Genomic DNA, 17,994 nt, shown 5'->3' with positions numbered 1-17,994 from the left:
GCCGTCAAAGCACTTTGATTCATTAGCCATGCACTGGATTGGAGAGGTAGAAACAAAACAGCAATGATTTCCATTTTTAGAGAAACTCACGTCTTGGTTTAAAGCACATGTTGAGCTGCAGCTTGTATCTAAGGCAGTAGCTGATAAACATTTACTTTGGTGGTTAAAGCAACTCTAACCTCAGTATCTCCTCTTCAGTTTGGTTCGTTCAAGTATATGTGGGGCTGAAACTAGATGGGACTATTTTTTTCTTAGAAATAGGGGAGTTGTACCCCTGTAACCGTTTGGGCATGAGAACAGGTGTTGATGCAAAAGGTACAGGTTCTACTTGAACAAGTAATGTAAACAAAAGTTTTTTCTCAGACTGTGCCCTGAGGTCCCAACTTCAAATCTTACAAGCTTCAAAAGGCTCACAGGAACAAACGATAATACTAATGTAAATTCTAGAGAAGACAATAGTAAAAGGAAAAAAAAGTTAAAAACTTGTTTGAAAGTTACTTCATTTCATAGGACAGTAAATAAGTAAGGTTGGAACTTGAAGATTCATACAGAAAAAAAAAAATAAAACAAAAATCAACCAATCCTAAAAAGAGTTGTGGTGTGTTATGTTAACCATCACTTTCAACTACTGTAGATGCCTAGATTGCTCTTTGTGATTTAATGTTCAGTATTCCACAGTGCACAGCGTTTACCCCAGTGAACAGGCCAGCTGATGTCAACTGAGTTGCTCAAGCAGCGAACACCATATGCAACAGTTGGGAAGTTAAATTTGAATGGTTTCCTATGGCACTAACATCCTATGGATGACTTAGTTTCCTTCAAAATATTCTGAGTTAAAAAAATTGAAAGTTACACATTTAAAAAAGGGTTTGCAGTTCTAAGTTTATGCATTCACATTTGAAAGCCTTGCCCAAAATCTTTAAGTGCACAACAAAGAATTTGTAATCTGCATAGTTTCCAGGAAAATCAAAAGGTAAAATAGAACATCTGTGACAAACTTTATAAAAAAAATCATTACATAGCACTAGCTCAGTTTTAAATCATCCAGTTATCTTCATAATCAGAAGAGGTTTCTGCAGTGGCAACTGAATTAAGAAATTAAGTATTATAAATAAGCTGAACAAAATGTCCCTTCATTAGCATTCCCAGTATTCCAACCAGTTCAAATATTCTCACTGGTGCCACAGAGGGGAATTATTGGTAAAGTGTCAGAGAACTTAACCTGATGATTCAGCCAGTTGCTTGGTGAGGCCCTCAGGAACATAACAGGAGGTTGCTTGAGTGATCCTAAGGATAACTTCACCAAGCTAGCTTACATATTTCACCCATGTCTACAGGGGGTGGGCTTGGGTTAACATATGCTAGATTTTACCAGGTGAGGCTCCTTTCCGTTTCTGGTCTTCTTATCAAAATTTCTTACATTTACTTATCTCTAAATTAGGTTTTGCTTCATTTCTTCCACTGAAGGCTATCCCTGGCTGCCTATTTATGTCATTATTTGAATGATGACATTTGAAACTGAGATTTCATTGGTGGAGTGGGTGAGAAAATAGAAAAGCAATACTACAGTGAGGATAAAGCTGGGAATTTTAAAGACTTGAACTCTACGAACATTGAGAAGACTTTGACTACAAATGATTTCTTTCACAGGTGTAGCTTGAGTGTAGACATCTAGAGTGCCTTCCCCGAAGCTTTGTTATTTAGCAACGTGGTGAGCTCATCAGAGTTGGCTGATTTAGGCAGAAATCTGTCTAGCTTATTTTTTCCAGTGTATGCAAGTTTCAGGTCTGAATATATTTTTGACACTGTGAAATACAAATATTGTTCTTACACTTACATGTTATTTATGAATTTATGCTTATATGTATGTAATAAAATATGTATATAATAAATATATGTATATAAAATAAAGACAGGAAATACATATACTCTAGACATCAACTCAAAAAAAAAAGGAATAGGAAAAAAGATGGCCAATATCTAAATGCAGCAAGTTAGCTTTTCATGAACTTGTGAAAAAATGTCAGAGCCTCGAATCTGCTGCTACATTCTATATGCCTATGAATTATCATGACTTAAAACCTATTTTTGCATAGACCTTCTCTATTAAATAGTCTGCACAATATCTTTAGTTCACAGAATAGCAGACCAAGCCAAAACTTTTCAGCTCATATTTTCAATGGTAATTAGATTAAATTAACAGGAATTGGATCTCATGAAATGGTGACACCATTCGAGTGAAGAACAACGTAACAGTCTGAGAAACAAGGAGAGCAATCACTCACCAGTCTTTAATGCAAATATTAGGTCATCAAACTCCTGTGATTCCTCATCAGCAACCAGGGAGCTGTTACTAAATCCTCCTGAAGGGTGGAAAACATTGCCATTTTGTGGACTCTGCTTAAAGGCAGAACTAGCTTGATTCGCAGGCTGCAAAGATGCTCTCTCCCAGTCTGCTGGCACCTGTAGAGTTTAAAAAGACACAAACACATTAATCATCAAATCTACACTGTAAAAATAACTTACATGACTGCTATCTTGGAATATCAGACTAGAATCTATAACCTGAATTCAAAATCAGATTTAGAGCCAGCTCTTCAGTCACTTCTGTATTGAACTAGGCAGCTTAATTTAAATACACACATACATACATAAGTGTATGTACTCAAAACAAGTCATTTAACCTTGTGCTTACTACAACCTGCCTTACACGTCTCAAAATTTTAAAAACATTTTCCTTTTGCTGAACATTGGCCCCTGGTATAGAGAACTTTTGAGTAAAAGCACTGAGTCGTTCCAGCCAAAATATGCTCTATGACTCTCCTCTCACCACTGATTCTTCCTTCACTGGATCCTCTTCCTTCCACAGCCACAAATCAGCATTACTTTGCATTTGATGATTTGCTGTTGTCAACTTGTTGCTTTCTAGGATCTACCAATACAATCTCTTAAAGTCATTTATCAGTCTTTGAAGGTGTTGGTGTGCAGCCCTACAGCTTTGATAGCAACTTTGCTATATTTCATCCACCACTTCATTTTAAAGTGAAGTGAATATATGAGTGAAACTCATATATTTTATGACAATCAAAATACATCTTCGTGGCATACTGCTCACCCATTTTTTGAGAGACAAGAATATAAAAGATTGCTTCATGGAGCTGAGAAGCTATGCTGTCCACTATTCCAGAGAGTCAGACACCATCTTAAGTGACATTCTGAGAAGCCCAATCAACAGCAATCTGCCAAGAGGCAGCTGAAGGAGCTTTAACACCCTGACAAACATACATTTGAGCAAGCAGAGAAATGGACAAAACAGACACAGTTGAGCAGCTTGGTTTCCATAGAAAGTATTACTAGAGCTGACTTGATTCTTTGAAATATTTCAATTCCATTAAATCAGCTGGAATCTTCTTCATCAACACTCAGTAAACATACATAGCATCAAAAGTCACCTTGGTTTACTACAGATAGTGAAAAATAGATACTGGCAGCACTCGAGTTCCAGAAATGATGAGATTGAAAATAATCTCTCTCAAAATTAACAGAGCATGACTTTGTGAAATTCAAAACTTAGAACTCATCTTAAGACCCATGGCTAGTTGAAAGAATACTCCTGACATTTTTGTTTCTTGTGTCCTACTTCTGACAGCACTTTAACCAACCTCTGTAGCAAATTAAACACACGAGTAGAAAGAGAAATTACCCAGATGGGATGGTGCCATCGAGTTGTAGGTTCCAAGAATATTGTCATGGCCAATGATAATATTTTTTTACAGTAAAAGGAAACTTTTCTCCCATACACACTCAGGGATAGAAAGAAAGAAAGGAAAAAAAAAAAAAAGGAACTGTGATAATTATCATCTCGTTCACTTCACTTCAGCATTACCACTTAAAAGTACATTTTTAACCCACGCAATAACTATGGAACATTGTTACCTCTTCCATAGCACTGATGAGGTTCTGAGTAGACTTGCTGATTTCTCCCCCTGCAGCTGGCAAACCACTGCCGTGAGTGAAGAAAGCAGATCCTGGAGTGCTATGTCCGTTCATGTCTACAGTATAACTTGCTTTCACAGGACAACAAAGTTGATTATGCAGGATGAAATATACAACAAAGACATAAAGACCCTGGAACATAGGGAGAGAAAAAGAACATCCTTATGTGAAAAGAAGGAAGCTTAGTTCAGATTTTGAACATAATTATAGCAAGGTCCAATATGCTGTAACAGATGCCTTCCATTACACCAGCAGCTCATGCCTCACAAGGCTGCAGCTAGTTTCTCTGGATAATAAGATGTCATCACTGTCAATCAGAGGCCTGGACTAAAACTAAATGTACATCCAAAGGCCTCCAGTTAAATGCTATCCTTCCCACAAAAACAAACAAGCAAAAAACAAGCACAACCCAAAAGAGTAATTGAAAATGATTATTTGTTTGAACCCACATAGTTCCACAGCAAATCCAAGTTCACAGCAACGAAAACAGTTTTACAGTTGTCCTAACAGCGAAAACGTGGTTACGGGCTGCCTTTGCAATAGGCTTTGGCTGTTGGTCCCTAGCTACAATTTTTGTTTTCTTACTGACCTTGCTAATTCTTATATTCTCGCCCCAGCTTCAGTTTGCATTTCTGCTGTTACAGACACCAAGTTGTAACCATAAATTATATTCTCTATGGTATCCACTAATCTAACACTGTCTTTCATTTGTGATTACTATAAAGAGTGTACGGAGTGTCTCTAAAGTTCTTCTTTAAAAATTGCTAATTTTGACCTTTAGGTTTAGCTAAGAAGTGTATTATATAATTATTATAATACATAACATATATATGCACTGTATATATATATAAAATATATAATTATTATAACCATATCTTCTGTTTGCTTAGAAATCCAGTGATCGAATTTCTGAATATGCAGTCTGACTTTCTCCTTCTCTAATTATTAAATTGCACTAATACTGAGTGAAAATTATCCATTTAAATTAAGGAATCATCCAAATAAATAATTAATAAAGAAGGGGTTAACCAGAAGTGTGCATGAAAAAGACCTCAGGAATCTCCTTGATTACTGCAGTTCAGTTATGTTTGCACTGCTTTTTTATTTCATCTTGTTCTCTAGATCCCTATAACCAATTGTACTAAAAGGAACAATTTACTGGAAAGGAGCCCATTGGCATGACAGTAATAGCTGGGATTATAAATAAGGATTATAAGTAAGGAGTTTCATCTAATTATATTTGGGAATTTTTAGTAGAAAGAACTTCAAATGTATGTTGAGAAAGCATGTTCGTTGCCATTCCTATAAAGCAGGCAACGTACACAATGCTTCATCCACAGATTCATAATTTCTAAGGCCAAAACTACATAACAAAACAGTGTATAATAACAGTTTGGTCCAAAGCTAACAGAGGCAAATGGGATTTGGTGGGATTTCAGTCTCAGCTAGTGAAACTCTGGAAATGTCTTCATACAGCTGCTATAAATTGAGACAGCTACACAGTTCTGTGCAGCTGTTTTTTTTTTTTTTTTTTAAACAGAAAACAATTCAAAAGTGTTAACAACAATTATTCAAAAAAAAAAAATAGTTTTTCACTTTTCCAGATAGTAGGTTTTTTTTTTTTTTTTTTTTTTTTTGTCATGAAGATTCAAGCACTTAACTGAGAGGCTTACAAAGGAAATTTCTTAGTGATTCATGTAAATACATTCCAAAAAACTGATGCAAACACATATTGCACTTAAGAGACACTAAAAAGGGACTAAAATATCCTTTCCTTCTCTAAACAAATCCAAGGACTCTCATGTAGGTCAAACATAATGGGACCAGCAAGTGGATTTCTTTTAATTTAAGTTTAATGGATGTTTAAAGGATAAGAGTTCTAAGAAGAATGGATAGCAGTGGTGACATTCAGCCCCAGAATTCAGAACAGTTTCTGGCATTTCTATCTCTAAGGACCTAGTCACAAAAGTCATGCATTCATTTTAAGTGGTTTTGTCTTTTTCAAGGAAACCAATTACTTGCAAGCTTCGCCCAGCTGTCTCCCAAAACCAGAGGAACACCCGGTTTCTTTGATAAAGGCTGATGCTATATTGTGTTTCTGTGCAGGCCTGAGTGTAGACACATTCTACCAAAGCAAACAAACACAGAATAGAGCACCACAATTACCTCTTTAACTTCAGTTCCTGATTTAAGTCTCAGTGTGTTTCAGCCAGTGCTATTTCTGAGGAACTGTTGTTATACCAGCACCACCACAGAAGCATTTTGACAGCTAAAACACCCTTGCCTGGTCTCACTGCTGCCAGGACTCAGACAGCAAGAGCCAGCAGTGCCTGGATGCACTGTCTCACAGCTGGCACTCCTCCGTTCAGATGCAGCCCTCCTTTCATTAATCTAGATTTAGAGATAGGCTGATGAGATGTGATCCATAGAGTTCAAGCTGTTTTATTAGCCTTCTCTTGTTTCACAGTAATGCATTCCTAAAACAGGGGAGTGGGCATCAATCATACAGTAAATTGTCAGTTACCATGAAACACATTTTCCTTTTAAGATACAGACACAATCTTGTCAAGCTCAGTAACAAGCTGCAAAGAAAAATAATAGGAACAAAGGACTGAAGTGCTAGTACTGAAGACTGGGAAGGAATTTTGGCATGTGATGTTCAGGGAACTCCCACATGTTGAGGTGGAGCAGTGATAAGGCTGCTCTGAGTCCTTGCAAAGTGATCAAATTCAGAGGTTGTTTGACTGGTCTAAGAACAGAAGAATTCACAGACTGATGTAGGTAACAGAAACAAAAATTTGTGAGTTTCACTTCTCCTACTCAGCAGAATATTACAGCACTGCCTTACAAGCAGAAGCTTATGAAACCATTCTATCTCAGAAAACCAACACTCCTAAGTAGGTTACATGTATCACACAGGATCTGCACTGTTGGGCAGACCTTTACTTGCTTGGGTGGAAAAAAGATGGATCCTTCTTCAATGCATTTTCCTATACAGTTCTACAGAGTCAAGAATCTATGGCTTGTAGAGATGAAGTTCTGCATGCCATTGTGATTCTGAAGTATCTAAGGAGCATATGATATTATTCTCACTATTCTATGTCACTATCAGAAATCACTGGAAATGAATGTTGGCAAATGAAAATTAGACAAGTGGTTCTGACAGACAATACTGAGTAGCAACAGTCATAAACATGAAGATGCTATGGATCAAGCCATACCGATCTGTCCTTATTTCAGCACCAGAAGCTAACAGACTGTTTACTTTGCAAGAGCACAGGAAGTATGCAGATACCCTGAATGTCAGTGCAACCACAACTCTTACAATATCTCTCAATTTTTTTTTTTTTTTAACAGCACTCATTTGAGAAGTGAATTGTCCTTCATTACATTTTTGATACTCTTTGTTATTTTTCACTTCATCTTTAATACTGTAGAAATAGTCTTAAAGAATTATGAAAATAAGGCTCTTGACACTGTAATGTATGTTTCACTGTGTCTATCATGAATGGCCTTGGCCAAGTTGCCACCAATTTGCTTTTCAAAGATATATGAGCAGTGTCTTTACTAGCTGGACCAAATATGAGAGACAAAGAATAGTAAAGAATAGTCAAATTCTATTCACAGGACGCTCTGAGAAGAAAGCTGAATACTCCAAAGTTACCAAAAGAAGATAGATTTGCCTGTACCTGGATTATGTATATTAGGAGCAAAGATAATTACACCTTTGGTAATAATGTAAATACTCATTTTGTGTTCTTAATATTTCACTCCATGGCTTCCATTAAAAAAAGAAAAAAGAAAAAAAAAAAAAAAGGAAAAACTCTACTTTCTGCTACCACATGCAAATTCAGAACCATTGTGAAGACATGTACAGGGAGGTCAGAAGAAACTGTTTGGTCTCAGGGTGACATGATTGATGATTACGAGCCTGAGATTCTGGGAGGAGATTGAAAGATGAAGAGAATGAAGTAGGATTCTGGAGGCTATAACTGTAATGCTACATAACTTCTGTGCGCTTGACCCCCAGGGCTGCTTAGAAAACATTTAATTCCATGTAAATTCCATGTAAATAACGGCTATGTTATGACAGTGCTATTAACACTGTTTCTCAGGTCACAGAAAAAGATAAGAAGGAAAAGTGTTACTAATGTGTTTTCCCTGGAGAAAGGTTAGAACAACTTCAGGTAGATAATTAGACAATTTGTTATTGTCATAACAAAATGCAGCTGGGAAACTTGCAATTCTCTTCAAATACATACAGTGCTGACTGAAAAACGTGTGTAAGATATTGTCACTAAAGGTTGCTGCTCATGCAGTGTATGTTTATGCAAGACAACTCAGCTTTTGTTATTTAATCTCAGCAAACTAGTCTGTACATCTCTGTTTGCCTATTATATCTGCTTTCTTGCACTGTTAAGGGGCAAAAATTGGCAAAAACAAGTCTAAAAATACAACTGTTTGAAGGATGCTTTACAAGAGAAAGCCAGTGAGATGGAAAGGGCCTTGATGCTGCTCATGCTGCTCTAGGCTAATCCATTTACTTCACCGGTCACAGAATTTACTGTGTGGCTTTTGGAGGTAGTGTTACTCTATCTGTCCTTTTATCCTCAGTTTCAACAGGTCCAGAGTTGTACAGTTCATTCTTTCCAACAATCAGCAGTGATACTGCATGGTAATTTCTCCAGGCTCTAGTTACTGCCTTTTTAACTCTGGTAGAGTTTTGTGCCTGTATATGTGTGAGGGGAATTCTCAAATACAACAGCTTGACTTGCCTACTCTGTGGAGCAATAGTTGCAGGAAGCTATTAAATTAAGGACAAACTCTGACAGCTGTAAATAAAGAGACCGAATAAATTTTACATCTCCATCAGATTACATGCAGACCTGGCAGACTGATCCATTGAATGTCTTCATGGCAGATTTGATGCCTGTATTTTCTCTCTTTCCCTCTTTGCCCTCTAATTCTACATATTCCAAGAAACTGAACTTCCACTGCAGCGTTTCTGAATTTGGAAAGTGAGATAATTCTGCTAACAATAAGGAGAAAGGAACAACAGATTTAGGCCATCAACAAACCTCTTCCTTATTCCCTTCTTACACACTGAGGGAAAACCAAGATGCTTGCTGTTTCTCGTAATTTTAAACTGTCTTGTAAGAAAAACAACTTTCTACAGATTTAATGAAAACAAACACATCAAGGCAATAAATTATTATTTTGTTTTTTGTGAGTGTATATCACACTTCTCACATATGTGTATTTTCATTCATGGCTGAGATACCCTGTCCTGGAATTGAAGAACTCCTTTCCCAAGGAGAAGTATATTCAGATGATGTGATCTATTTTAGAAGAACGGCATTTCTATTTATAAAACTAAAGCATCTGTACAGGACTTCTGGAAAATAAACGTCATTTGAACATTCCTCAACCAATTTCAAAGCATTTATCAGCATAACAAAATTCATTGTGCTCTAAAGTTGTACAGTTTACTTCTTATTTATTAATTGCTAAAAGTTGAGTTTCCTAAAGAAAATATCTGGAGAAATCAAGGCTTGTAAAGAAAGGTAGTAGCTTATGCTGTATCACAGAAAGAAATCTGCATCCAGAACTGGATCATTCTTTCTTACTATGTAGGCTTAGATCACCATAGCTACAACATCATTATTGTTCTTAAAGTTACACATTTATTGGTGCCAGGTGGCAAAATAACAAGCAATCACACTAACAGATGTCTCTTCAACTGAAAAGTTATCTTTACTCTGGTGGACTTTTGAGATCAGCTCTCTGCAGTCAACACAGAGGAACTTATGCACAATGGTCTGTGCTTTGGTTAGTTTAACTCTAGTTTTAATAATCTTATCAGGGTGTCAGATTTAATCTTATTCTCTGTCTGGACTATGCCAATTTTACTGTTGGCAAACAGTCTCAATGTGCAGGCCACCCTTCTCTGCTGCTCGTGATATCTGGGTGGCTGTCAGTGCCCACTCTGGGTGGCAGGCTCTTTGCCTGGTGCTTTGGCACATGAATGCCTCTGCTGACTTCTTGTGAACTTCCATGGGTATTTCATTAATTTGCTAGAAATTCTCATGCTGTGGATTGCTGCTTTCTGATGTAATTTTCTATCACTGGCCAGTCAAAGTCTGCTTTGGATTAGGACTAATTTATATAACATGTGCCTACTACATTTGGGAAAATAGCTGGTCTGATTAATTCTGATAACTTGCATGTTTTGCCATGTTCAAGAAGTTAGCATTTACACATCAAGAAATGACTCACAGTTGATGGAATCACTTTCAGGAAATCATTATCAGGGCCACTGTACAATGGCTGATATATATTTGACATTTTTGTCTTTTCTAATCTGTTTTGGAAGAAAATTAGCCATAGAATTGAATATGCTTATGCACAATCATTAATGTTTACCAAGTGACACAGGTAAAACATATATAATTCTGTATTCATCTCTCCAAGTTACTTGGTTTTCAAGAATAATAGTGATGAACCCCATAAGCACCATTTTTGTGTATGTCTAGGAATTAAAAAACAGACTTCAGATACACATTTTTTTTTTCTTTTAAATCTTTATCATCCATGTTTTCTTTGAGAACAGCTTGAAGATCTTTTATTGGTGTCATGATGACAGAAGTATTATCTTAGTCACATGCTACTATATCCTAAGCCATCATATAAGATCTCTCACTCTCTACAGAAATATTAACCTTTGAAATGTAAATCAGATCCTTCCGTTTAAATCTAACTCTTCTTCTTGGCACTCAAAGTCACTGTTGTAAAAGCCATGTCTTTAGTAATGCAACCCTGCCAAGTGGTGATTACATTTGCTAAGTCAGCTTTGGACCTGCTGTGTATCATCAAAGTTTTGACTGTTTAACTGCTATTAAGCAGCAGTTTTCATGAAGTTATAATCATACTTATCAATTACATCTTTGTCTTGCTTATCTTGTTTCTAGTGGGAACATCCACTGACTATCAGCACTTTGCTTCATGAGGTATTTGCTTTCTATTTTGCCCTGTAGATAAGGATTTATCTCAGTTTTAGCTGAAGTTCTAAAAATTCACTTAAAAATCAAAAGTAACTGAGTACTGCAAAATTCACCATGTTGAGAAGTGATATTAGAACATCACATCTTGAACCAACCAACCAACCACCACCACATACATAATGCACTCAAAAGCCAACATAAAATAATGCAGTAAGGAAAGGAATCATTCAGACAGCTATCATTAGGACTGTACAAAGGCTGCTCTGAAAGTAATGCTTTCTATTTTATGATGTTGGTCCATGACATCAGAGTTTGATGTAGGTGGCATGGCAGTAGAAGTTAAACCTTACCACCAATATCCCATGACACGTTGCTGTGTGACAGATGGCAGCAGAAGGGCAGTCTGACACAATGGTATCTGACATAGTAGTGCATATGGAGCAAAAGCTTGTCACTGAATTCTTCCATGCAGGAAAAATGGCACTCACCAACATTCATCAAACCTTGCTGAGTGTTGATGGAGACCAAACACTGGATGTGAGCACAGTGAGGCAGTGAATGGCGAGTTTCAGAAGTGGCAACAGTTATGTATAAAGCAAGTCACATTCTGTATGGCCATGCATAGCTGTCACACCACAAAATGAATACCATCTTGATCAGCTCATTCAAGGAAATTGCAAGGAAATAAATATAAAGCATTACTTACAGAGTGATCTATATATTTACAGATTTGCACTACGATATGGTGGTTATAATTCCAGAGATTAAAATGCTATGAGTATATTTTGTAATTATGATAAAAATACTTTCATTATTATGACTATATTTTCGTAATATTAGCATAACACCTGAAACTTAGTCCATACTGCCAAGTTTCTTTTTATGCAATGCCAGCTATGCCAAGACAATGCTGAATCTTGCAGTTTCTATCTGGTGCCAAAGCCATAAATTCATTTCTGGCAAACTGCATTCAGCTAGGAATTAGTCTAAACTTGGCTGAGTCTCACCTAAAAGGTTCAGAGACTTTGGGAAATCTTTAAAAAGCAGATTTGCTTGGATACTCAGGATTCACTATAAATATTTTGCATAGCTCATAGCACACTTTTAGCTACTCCCACATGACAATCATTTGTACCTCTTATTTCAGCTCTGCCAAAGGTATTTTTTCTTGTTTATTTATTACAAGATGACAGATTCAAATTGTAAAAGATAGGGGTTCGACTTGAGGATGCATTGAAACTACAGATGTTTTGCCACGCTTGCCAGATGTGCAAGCTGGGCTAGAATAAGATTCCATTACTTCTTTCCAGTATACTCATTCCACAAATACCGAGGAAGCTCTGTTTTTGTATTTCAGCTGAGCTGAGGAAGAAATAAATACTGAGTCAAACAGCAAGAATACAGCAACAGGACAGGCACGAGAACAAACGCAAGACAGCAAGCATACAGAAGCAGCTTAAAATTCACCTCTGCAGTCCTGGCTGCAGTCTTTTGTTTTTTAGAGTCTCTGTGAGACTCAGTAAATCACACCAACCACAAGAGGCTAAGAACACTGAAGAACAGACAAGGCAAAGCAGCAGAACAGATGCATATTTTTCCCCATCTCTTTCTACTTTCTCTGCCCAGGAGTTATTTCTCTCTGCTTTTTTTCCCTTTTCTCCTGCACATGAATCAGATGTCAGAATTGCAGCCCATGAGGTCTACTTTATATCAGGTTCTTCTTGTGTTTTGTGCTGTTTGGAGGTAGCAGAAAGCAGCCAGGTCATGTATCACTGGAAAACTTAGATTATTTGTCTTCTGAGGAATCTTGCAATAAAAAAAAGAAGAAATACCAAAAGCTACATGGTTATTTCTAATGTATTTTTCAACTGCATTGACTACAGAGACTTAAAAAAATAAAGGTCATGATTTTACTGCTAAACTTTACAATATTCTTTAAAAATCTTTAGTCATATTTACTCTTCAGGGTAAAAGAAACCTACATTTCAGATGACACCTCAGAGTCTAAGCCTTGACACAGCTCTAACTTCTTTTTCCAACAGGCAAGAAATGACAGATAAAAAATCCTTTGTCACTTACAGCCATAGGTTGTGAGATTCCCTGACTAACAGTGTTAGAACAATCAAATCTCTAGGTGTGCATGAAAGCAGGCAACAAGATACCATGGCAAAGCAGCACTCAAGAGAGAATCTGGGAGCTCACAAAGCCACATACAAACTAGCATCACTGTACACAGGTCACTCTCAACCATACACAGTCCAAGAAAGTAGGAGTTCTGCAACACATTACAGTATTAATTTCAGTATTTAACTTCTTTTTAAAGTACTATTTTCTGTTTATGCACATTAAATAAAAAAAGGAGAATTAAAAGAAATTAGGAGCTGAAAGTCTGCATTGACAGATCTGCAGGGAGTCATAAAAGAGAAGGTTATTTTATGTGTATCACCGAATTTTATTTGCTATTAGGGAAAATTTCAAAATGAAGAGTTATGTAGAGGCTAGGAGTTATCATCATGACAGTAAATTTTTCCTTTAATTGATTTTTTTCAATGTCATAGTATCTCTTAAACCTATAATAGTTTCTTTGTTCCCTATTACTCTGTGATATGTGACTGAGAAATAGGACAGATGATTTATTTAACAGCATTTCTCCGAAGCATCATAAAAGAGCAAAACTGTAAGTGACTGATGCTACTTCAATAACCAAAAAGACAAGAAAACTTGAAGAAAAAATCTGACTTGGAGGGAACTGAGGGGTTTAGCATTACTGACATATTTACTTTCCATGTTCCTGCCTGATTTGGTTTTTAGGAAAAGGTTGATGGAAATAAGGTATGCTTATATTGTAGCATTCTCTAACTACTAGAAAAACCTTTTGGAGCTGTGACAGTCTTGTTGTGTAGGTCTTGCTATTAAAAGGATATTCACAGCATCCTGCCAGTAGTTTACACTCCCTACTCCTCTAGATTTTAATGGAAATTACTGTAGATATTTACAGCCTTTCTACAGTATGGAAAACAGCAGAAGGCAAGTCTTATTTATAAAGCAGGAAGTTAACGCTGCTTTGAGTAGGAATGCTCATCAAAGAAAGGAAATGTGAGCAGAAAAAGAGGACAAGGACTAGATGTCCCTCCATAATTGACAAGTAGGCGCACCAAAGTAGGTGGAGGAATAATGATATATTTGGCTCTGTCTCTGATATCATTCACTTTGTGCCTTCATATAATGAACTGATTTTCCATTCCCTCTCTGCCTTGCCCCCAGTATGTGGAAGGATAGGAAGCTCAGAATAAAAAAAGAGTACCTTAAGAGTTAATGAGATCTTTTTTATAGGGATTGTTACTCAAAGTAAAATGAAAAACAACAATAACAACAGCAACAACAGCAACAAAAACACTTCACCCTAATATTAGACTGGTGGTGTGAGTTTTTTTAAGATCTAGTTACTCAAAAGCTTTCTGGTTGCAGGTTATAACTTTTGTTTTTAATAGAAAAGCCATGGGCATTAAAAAAAATTGTTTGGACTTGCTAAATAGAAGCATTAGCACTCAAAACAAGAAAAGTATGGGAAATTTTCAGAAACTAAACAGGAAGAAATGAACATGAAGCAAATTCCATTGCCTAGCTCCAAGCAGGGACCACTCTCCACTTTTGAGATAAGAACACTTCATAGAGTAATGGCCTTGTAGTGTTTAGTTATTTCTCCATGATTCTGCTATAAAAAGCCTAAGTGCAATATTAAAGGATATGTCTAAGGATATATCTATATACATATATGTATGCATACCTAAAAACAAAGGAAGAAAACAGTTCATTTTCGTGCCCTGCTGTATTTATTGAATTTACACAGTTCTATCCATTGTCAGAAACAGAGAGTGTAAGTCACGAAATATCAAATTGTTGTTTCTGCTTGTACTTGGAAAACAAGAAGCTAGTTTCCCTCTTGGAAATTCTCTGTAATGGATTAATGCCAGAAGTGACCTAAGATATGTTTGTAGCACTAATCAAAAATTGGAATATGTCCTGTTCTGTGACCAGCTATCTATGGAGTATTTCTTAAGAGGAAAAAAATGATAGGATCTGCTGAAAGATGGACTTTCACATATTTTCAAAGCACTAAGACCTTCTGCTCTTGTTTTGAGTTTGGGATTTTTTTTTTTTTTTTTTGGCTTTTTCTTTCTTTCTTTCTTTCTGTTAGCTTAGATTTTCCCATTATTTCGCATGGAATATATGTCCTTTTGAGGTCTCACTCTTTGTGTGAGGGCTGCAGATCACTGCCTATTCTTTCCAGCACTCTTCTATGGCAGTAACTGCTGGCTCAACAGTATCATGTTTTCTCATTGCAAAACCACCCAAAGTGTTTGACAGAGCTGTCTTGGCTGCACAGTGAAGTCCAACATAAAGCAAATATAGAAAGCTGCCAACTCTCAGGCAGAAGAACAGATTTGCGCAGTAGTTCAGGCAGAGAGCATGTGGCTGGAAATAGCCCTCATGTTTTTCACAGAAAAACTCCAGCCTTGATCCATGCAGTCACAGTCATGAGCAGAGTAAGGCCACTATGCAAACGTGAGCCCCACCAGCCTGGAGAGTCAGACAAAATCGGGAATGCTGACACACATGAAGGTGCTTATAGCTGCATGTTGTCTTGTTCTAGAAGTTGGCAGTAATGATGAGCTGTTAGCAAGTGATAAAAAGCCTCATGGGAGGTAGAAGTAATCTCATGAGGGAAGTGGAATGAAACTCCAGTGAGACAATTCTGTGTTAGGGGAGACTTTGCCAGGAGGGTGGATTTCAAAGTTTTATATTAAACAGGTCAAACATTTGTCTATAAAAGCCAGCTACAAAGGAAAGTGAGGGAAGTCTCATTGCCTGATGTGCTATTTCGTATAACGCAGTGAATGTAGAAAACCACTTCACCATCCTATTCTGGCAAGGACTCTTGGAATGGTAACATTCTGGCTACTTTTGCTCTTCCACACCTGAGTCCAGCACAGAAAGGCTCACTTGGAAAACACTTTAATATAAAACAGTGAGACTCATACTATTGGCCAAGTCAGTTGAATCAAGCAATCCCAGTAGGAAATCCTAGCTTTCTTCATACACCTAGCTTCTGCCTCACTATCACATATACTTTTGGCATTTCAAGCCTAAAAAGTGCTTGTGAGATGAGTGTTTTGTTTTTATTTGTTTATATATTTTTGAGAGGTTTTTTTTTTTCTTTTTTTCTTAATTAAGCTGGTTTTTGCATTGCTTCTGTATTGTATTAAGATACAATAAGGATTTTATGGGTAACAGAAGGATATATTACTTTCTGTTTGCATATAACTACAGATATACTTTAACATAGGTAAGTGAGGCACAGTATATTTGCTATCAGCACAACTGGTTTTTGAGTATTGTCAGCAAGTAAGGGAAGTTTTAGTGTACAGATGAACTTCCATCTCTGTCTTTAGGTAACTTCACGTTGAACAATCTCCATATGGATGTTGAGAATACATGCTCAGTTACTCATAACTTGCCTTTGACACAGACTTTGGTTAAACTTCATGTATCACATTAATAGATGTAAAATTTTTGTTAAGTATTTCTTTCTCCATTAAAAAGTACAAATACACACTGAAAATTATACTTACATACATGAACTAGGACAACAAAATGTATTTACTTTGCGTCACAATTTAGTTATATGTTGACTTCACTGAAGAAGTAGAATAAATAGACTGGATCGATTAGCCAAGGTTAACCGGTTATATGATTTTCACTAAGTGTCGGGTCCTGCATTCCAGTCACAACAACCCCAGGCAACCCTACAGGCTTGGGGAAGAATGGCTGGAAAGCTGCCTGGTAGACTGTAAAACTTCTTTACAGTGTACAGATGCACACTTGACTGAACATGAGCAAGCAGTGTGCCCAGGTGGCCAAGAAGGCCAATGACATCCTGGCTTGTATCAGGAATAGTCAGCAAGACTAGGGAAGTAATCCTGCCCTTGTACTCAGCATTGGTGAGGGCTCATCTTGAATACTGTGTTCAGTTTTGGGTACCTTAGTACAGAAAGGACATTGAGATGCTGGAGCAGGTCCAAAGATGGGCAACAAGCCCTTGTGAAGATCTTGGAGAATATGCCCTACGAGGAGAGACTGAAGGAATTGGGGCTGTTTAGTCTGGGGAAGAGGAGGCCAAGAGGAGACCTTATTGCTCTCTTCAAATATCTAAAAGGTGCTCACAGTGAGAGCGGGTTGGTCTCTTCTCACTGGTGACAGGACGAGGGGAAATGGCCTCAAGTTGCACAAGGGGAGGTTTAGGTTGGATATCAGGAAAAACTTCTTTACAGAAAGGATTGTTAAGCACTGGAATGGGCTCCCCAGGGAGGTGGTTGAGTCATCATCTCTGGATGTTTGGATGTAGTGCTCAGGGACACAATTTATCAGAGGGTTGTTAGAGTTAAGGTAGTATGGTTAGTTTGCTGTTGGATGCAATGATCTTTAAGGTCTTTTCCAACCTGAGCGATTCTATGATTCTATGATTCTAAATAGATGGTAAACTGAATTTCTTAATTTGGGAAGAAATCTAAAAGGAAAACAAGAAATGTAATGATAGTAACTGCTATCTACTGCTGAGGGCAACAGAAAAGGAATTAGAGATTATGACTTAATCTCATTTGAGAGCATCACACGTACAAAACTTCAACTTCTGTATTTAAGGAAAACGATATAATAAGAATCACTATGATCATAAATAGGATGATAAATTGCTAATAAAAAAAATAAAATATTGTTAGTAATACTTTGGCCTACACAAGAATTTCACCCATAGAAAGCATTTTTATATTATCCATGTGATCAGATTAGATCATTAATTACTACTAATTCAAAGATAACTGGCAAAATCTGCTCCAAGTTTATATTTTTGCATAGTTTCTAGATGATCAGGAAAACATTAATACTTGCTATAGACTTGAATGTTATGTTTTGCAGATGTCAGTGCACACAATTACAG

The 17,994-nt window shown here is 36.9% G+C and overlaps 1 protein-coding gene across 1 annotated transcript in view; it reads right to left on the bottom strand.

The window, feature by feature from the left end:
* ADGRV1 (adhesion G protein-coupled receptor V1) overlaps positions 1 to 17,994 on the bottom strand; it is a 250,291-nt gene that overhangs the window by 5,652 nt on the left and 226,645 nt on the right. The window contains exons 90-91 of the mRNA XM_085214084.1: positions 3,937 to 4,128; positions 2,286 to 2,463 (exon numbers count right to left, since the gene is read on the bottom strand). Of these exons, the coding sequence (XP_085070210.1) occupies positions 2,286 to 2,463; positions 3,937 to 4,128 (370 nt within the window). The remainder of the gene's footprint in view (positions 1 to 2,285; positions 2,464 to 3,936; positions 4,129 to 17,994) is intronic.

This window comes from Meleagris gallopavo, chromosome Z (genome assembly GCF_905368555.1).
Source record: "Meleagris gallopavo chromosome Z, MGAL_WU_HG_1.1, whole genome shotgun sequence".
Taxonomy (NCBI): Eukaryota; Metazoa; Chordata; class Aves; order Galliformes; family Phasianidae; genus Meleagris; species Meleagris gallopavo.
The sequence above is the reverse complement of the archived record's forward strand: the minus strand, read 5'-3'. Positions and strand labels throughout refer to the sequence as shown.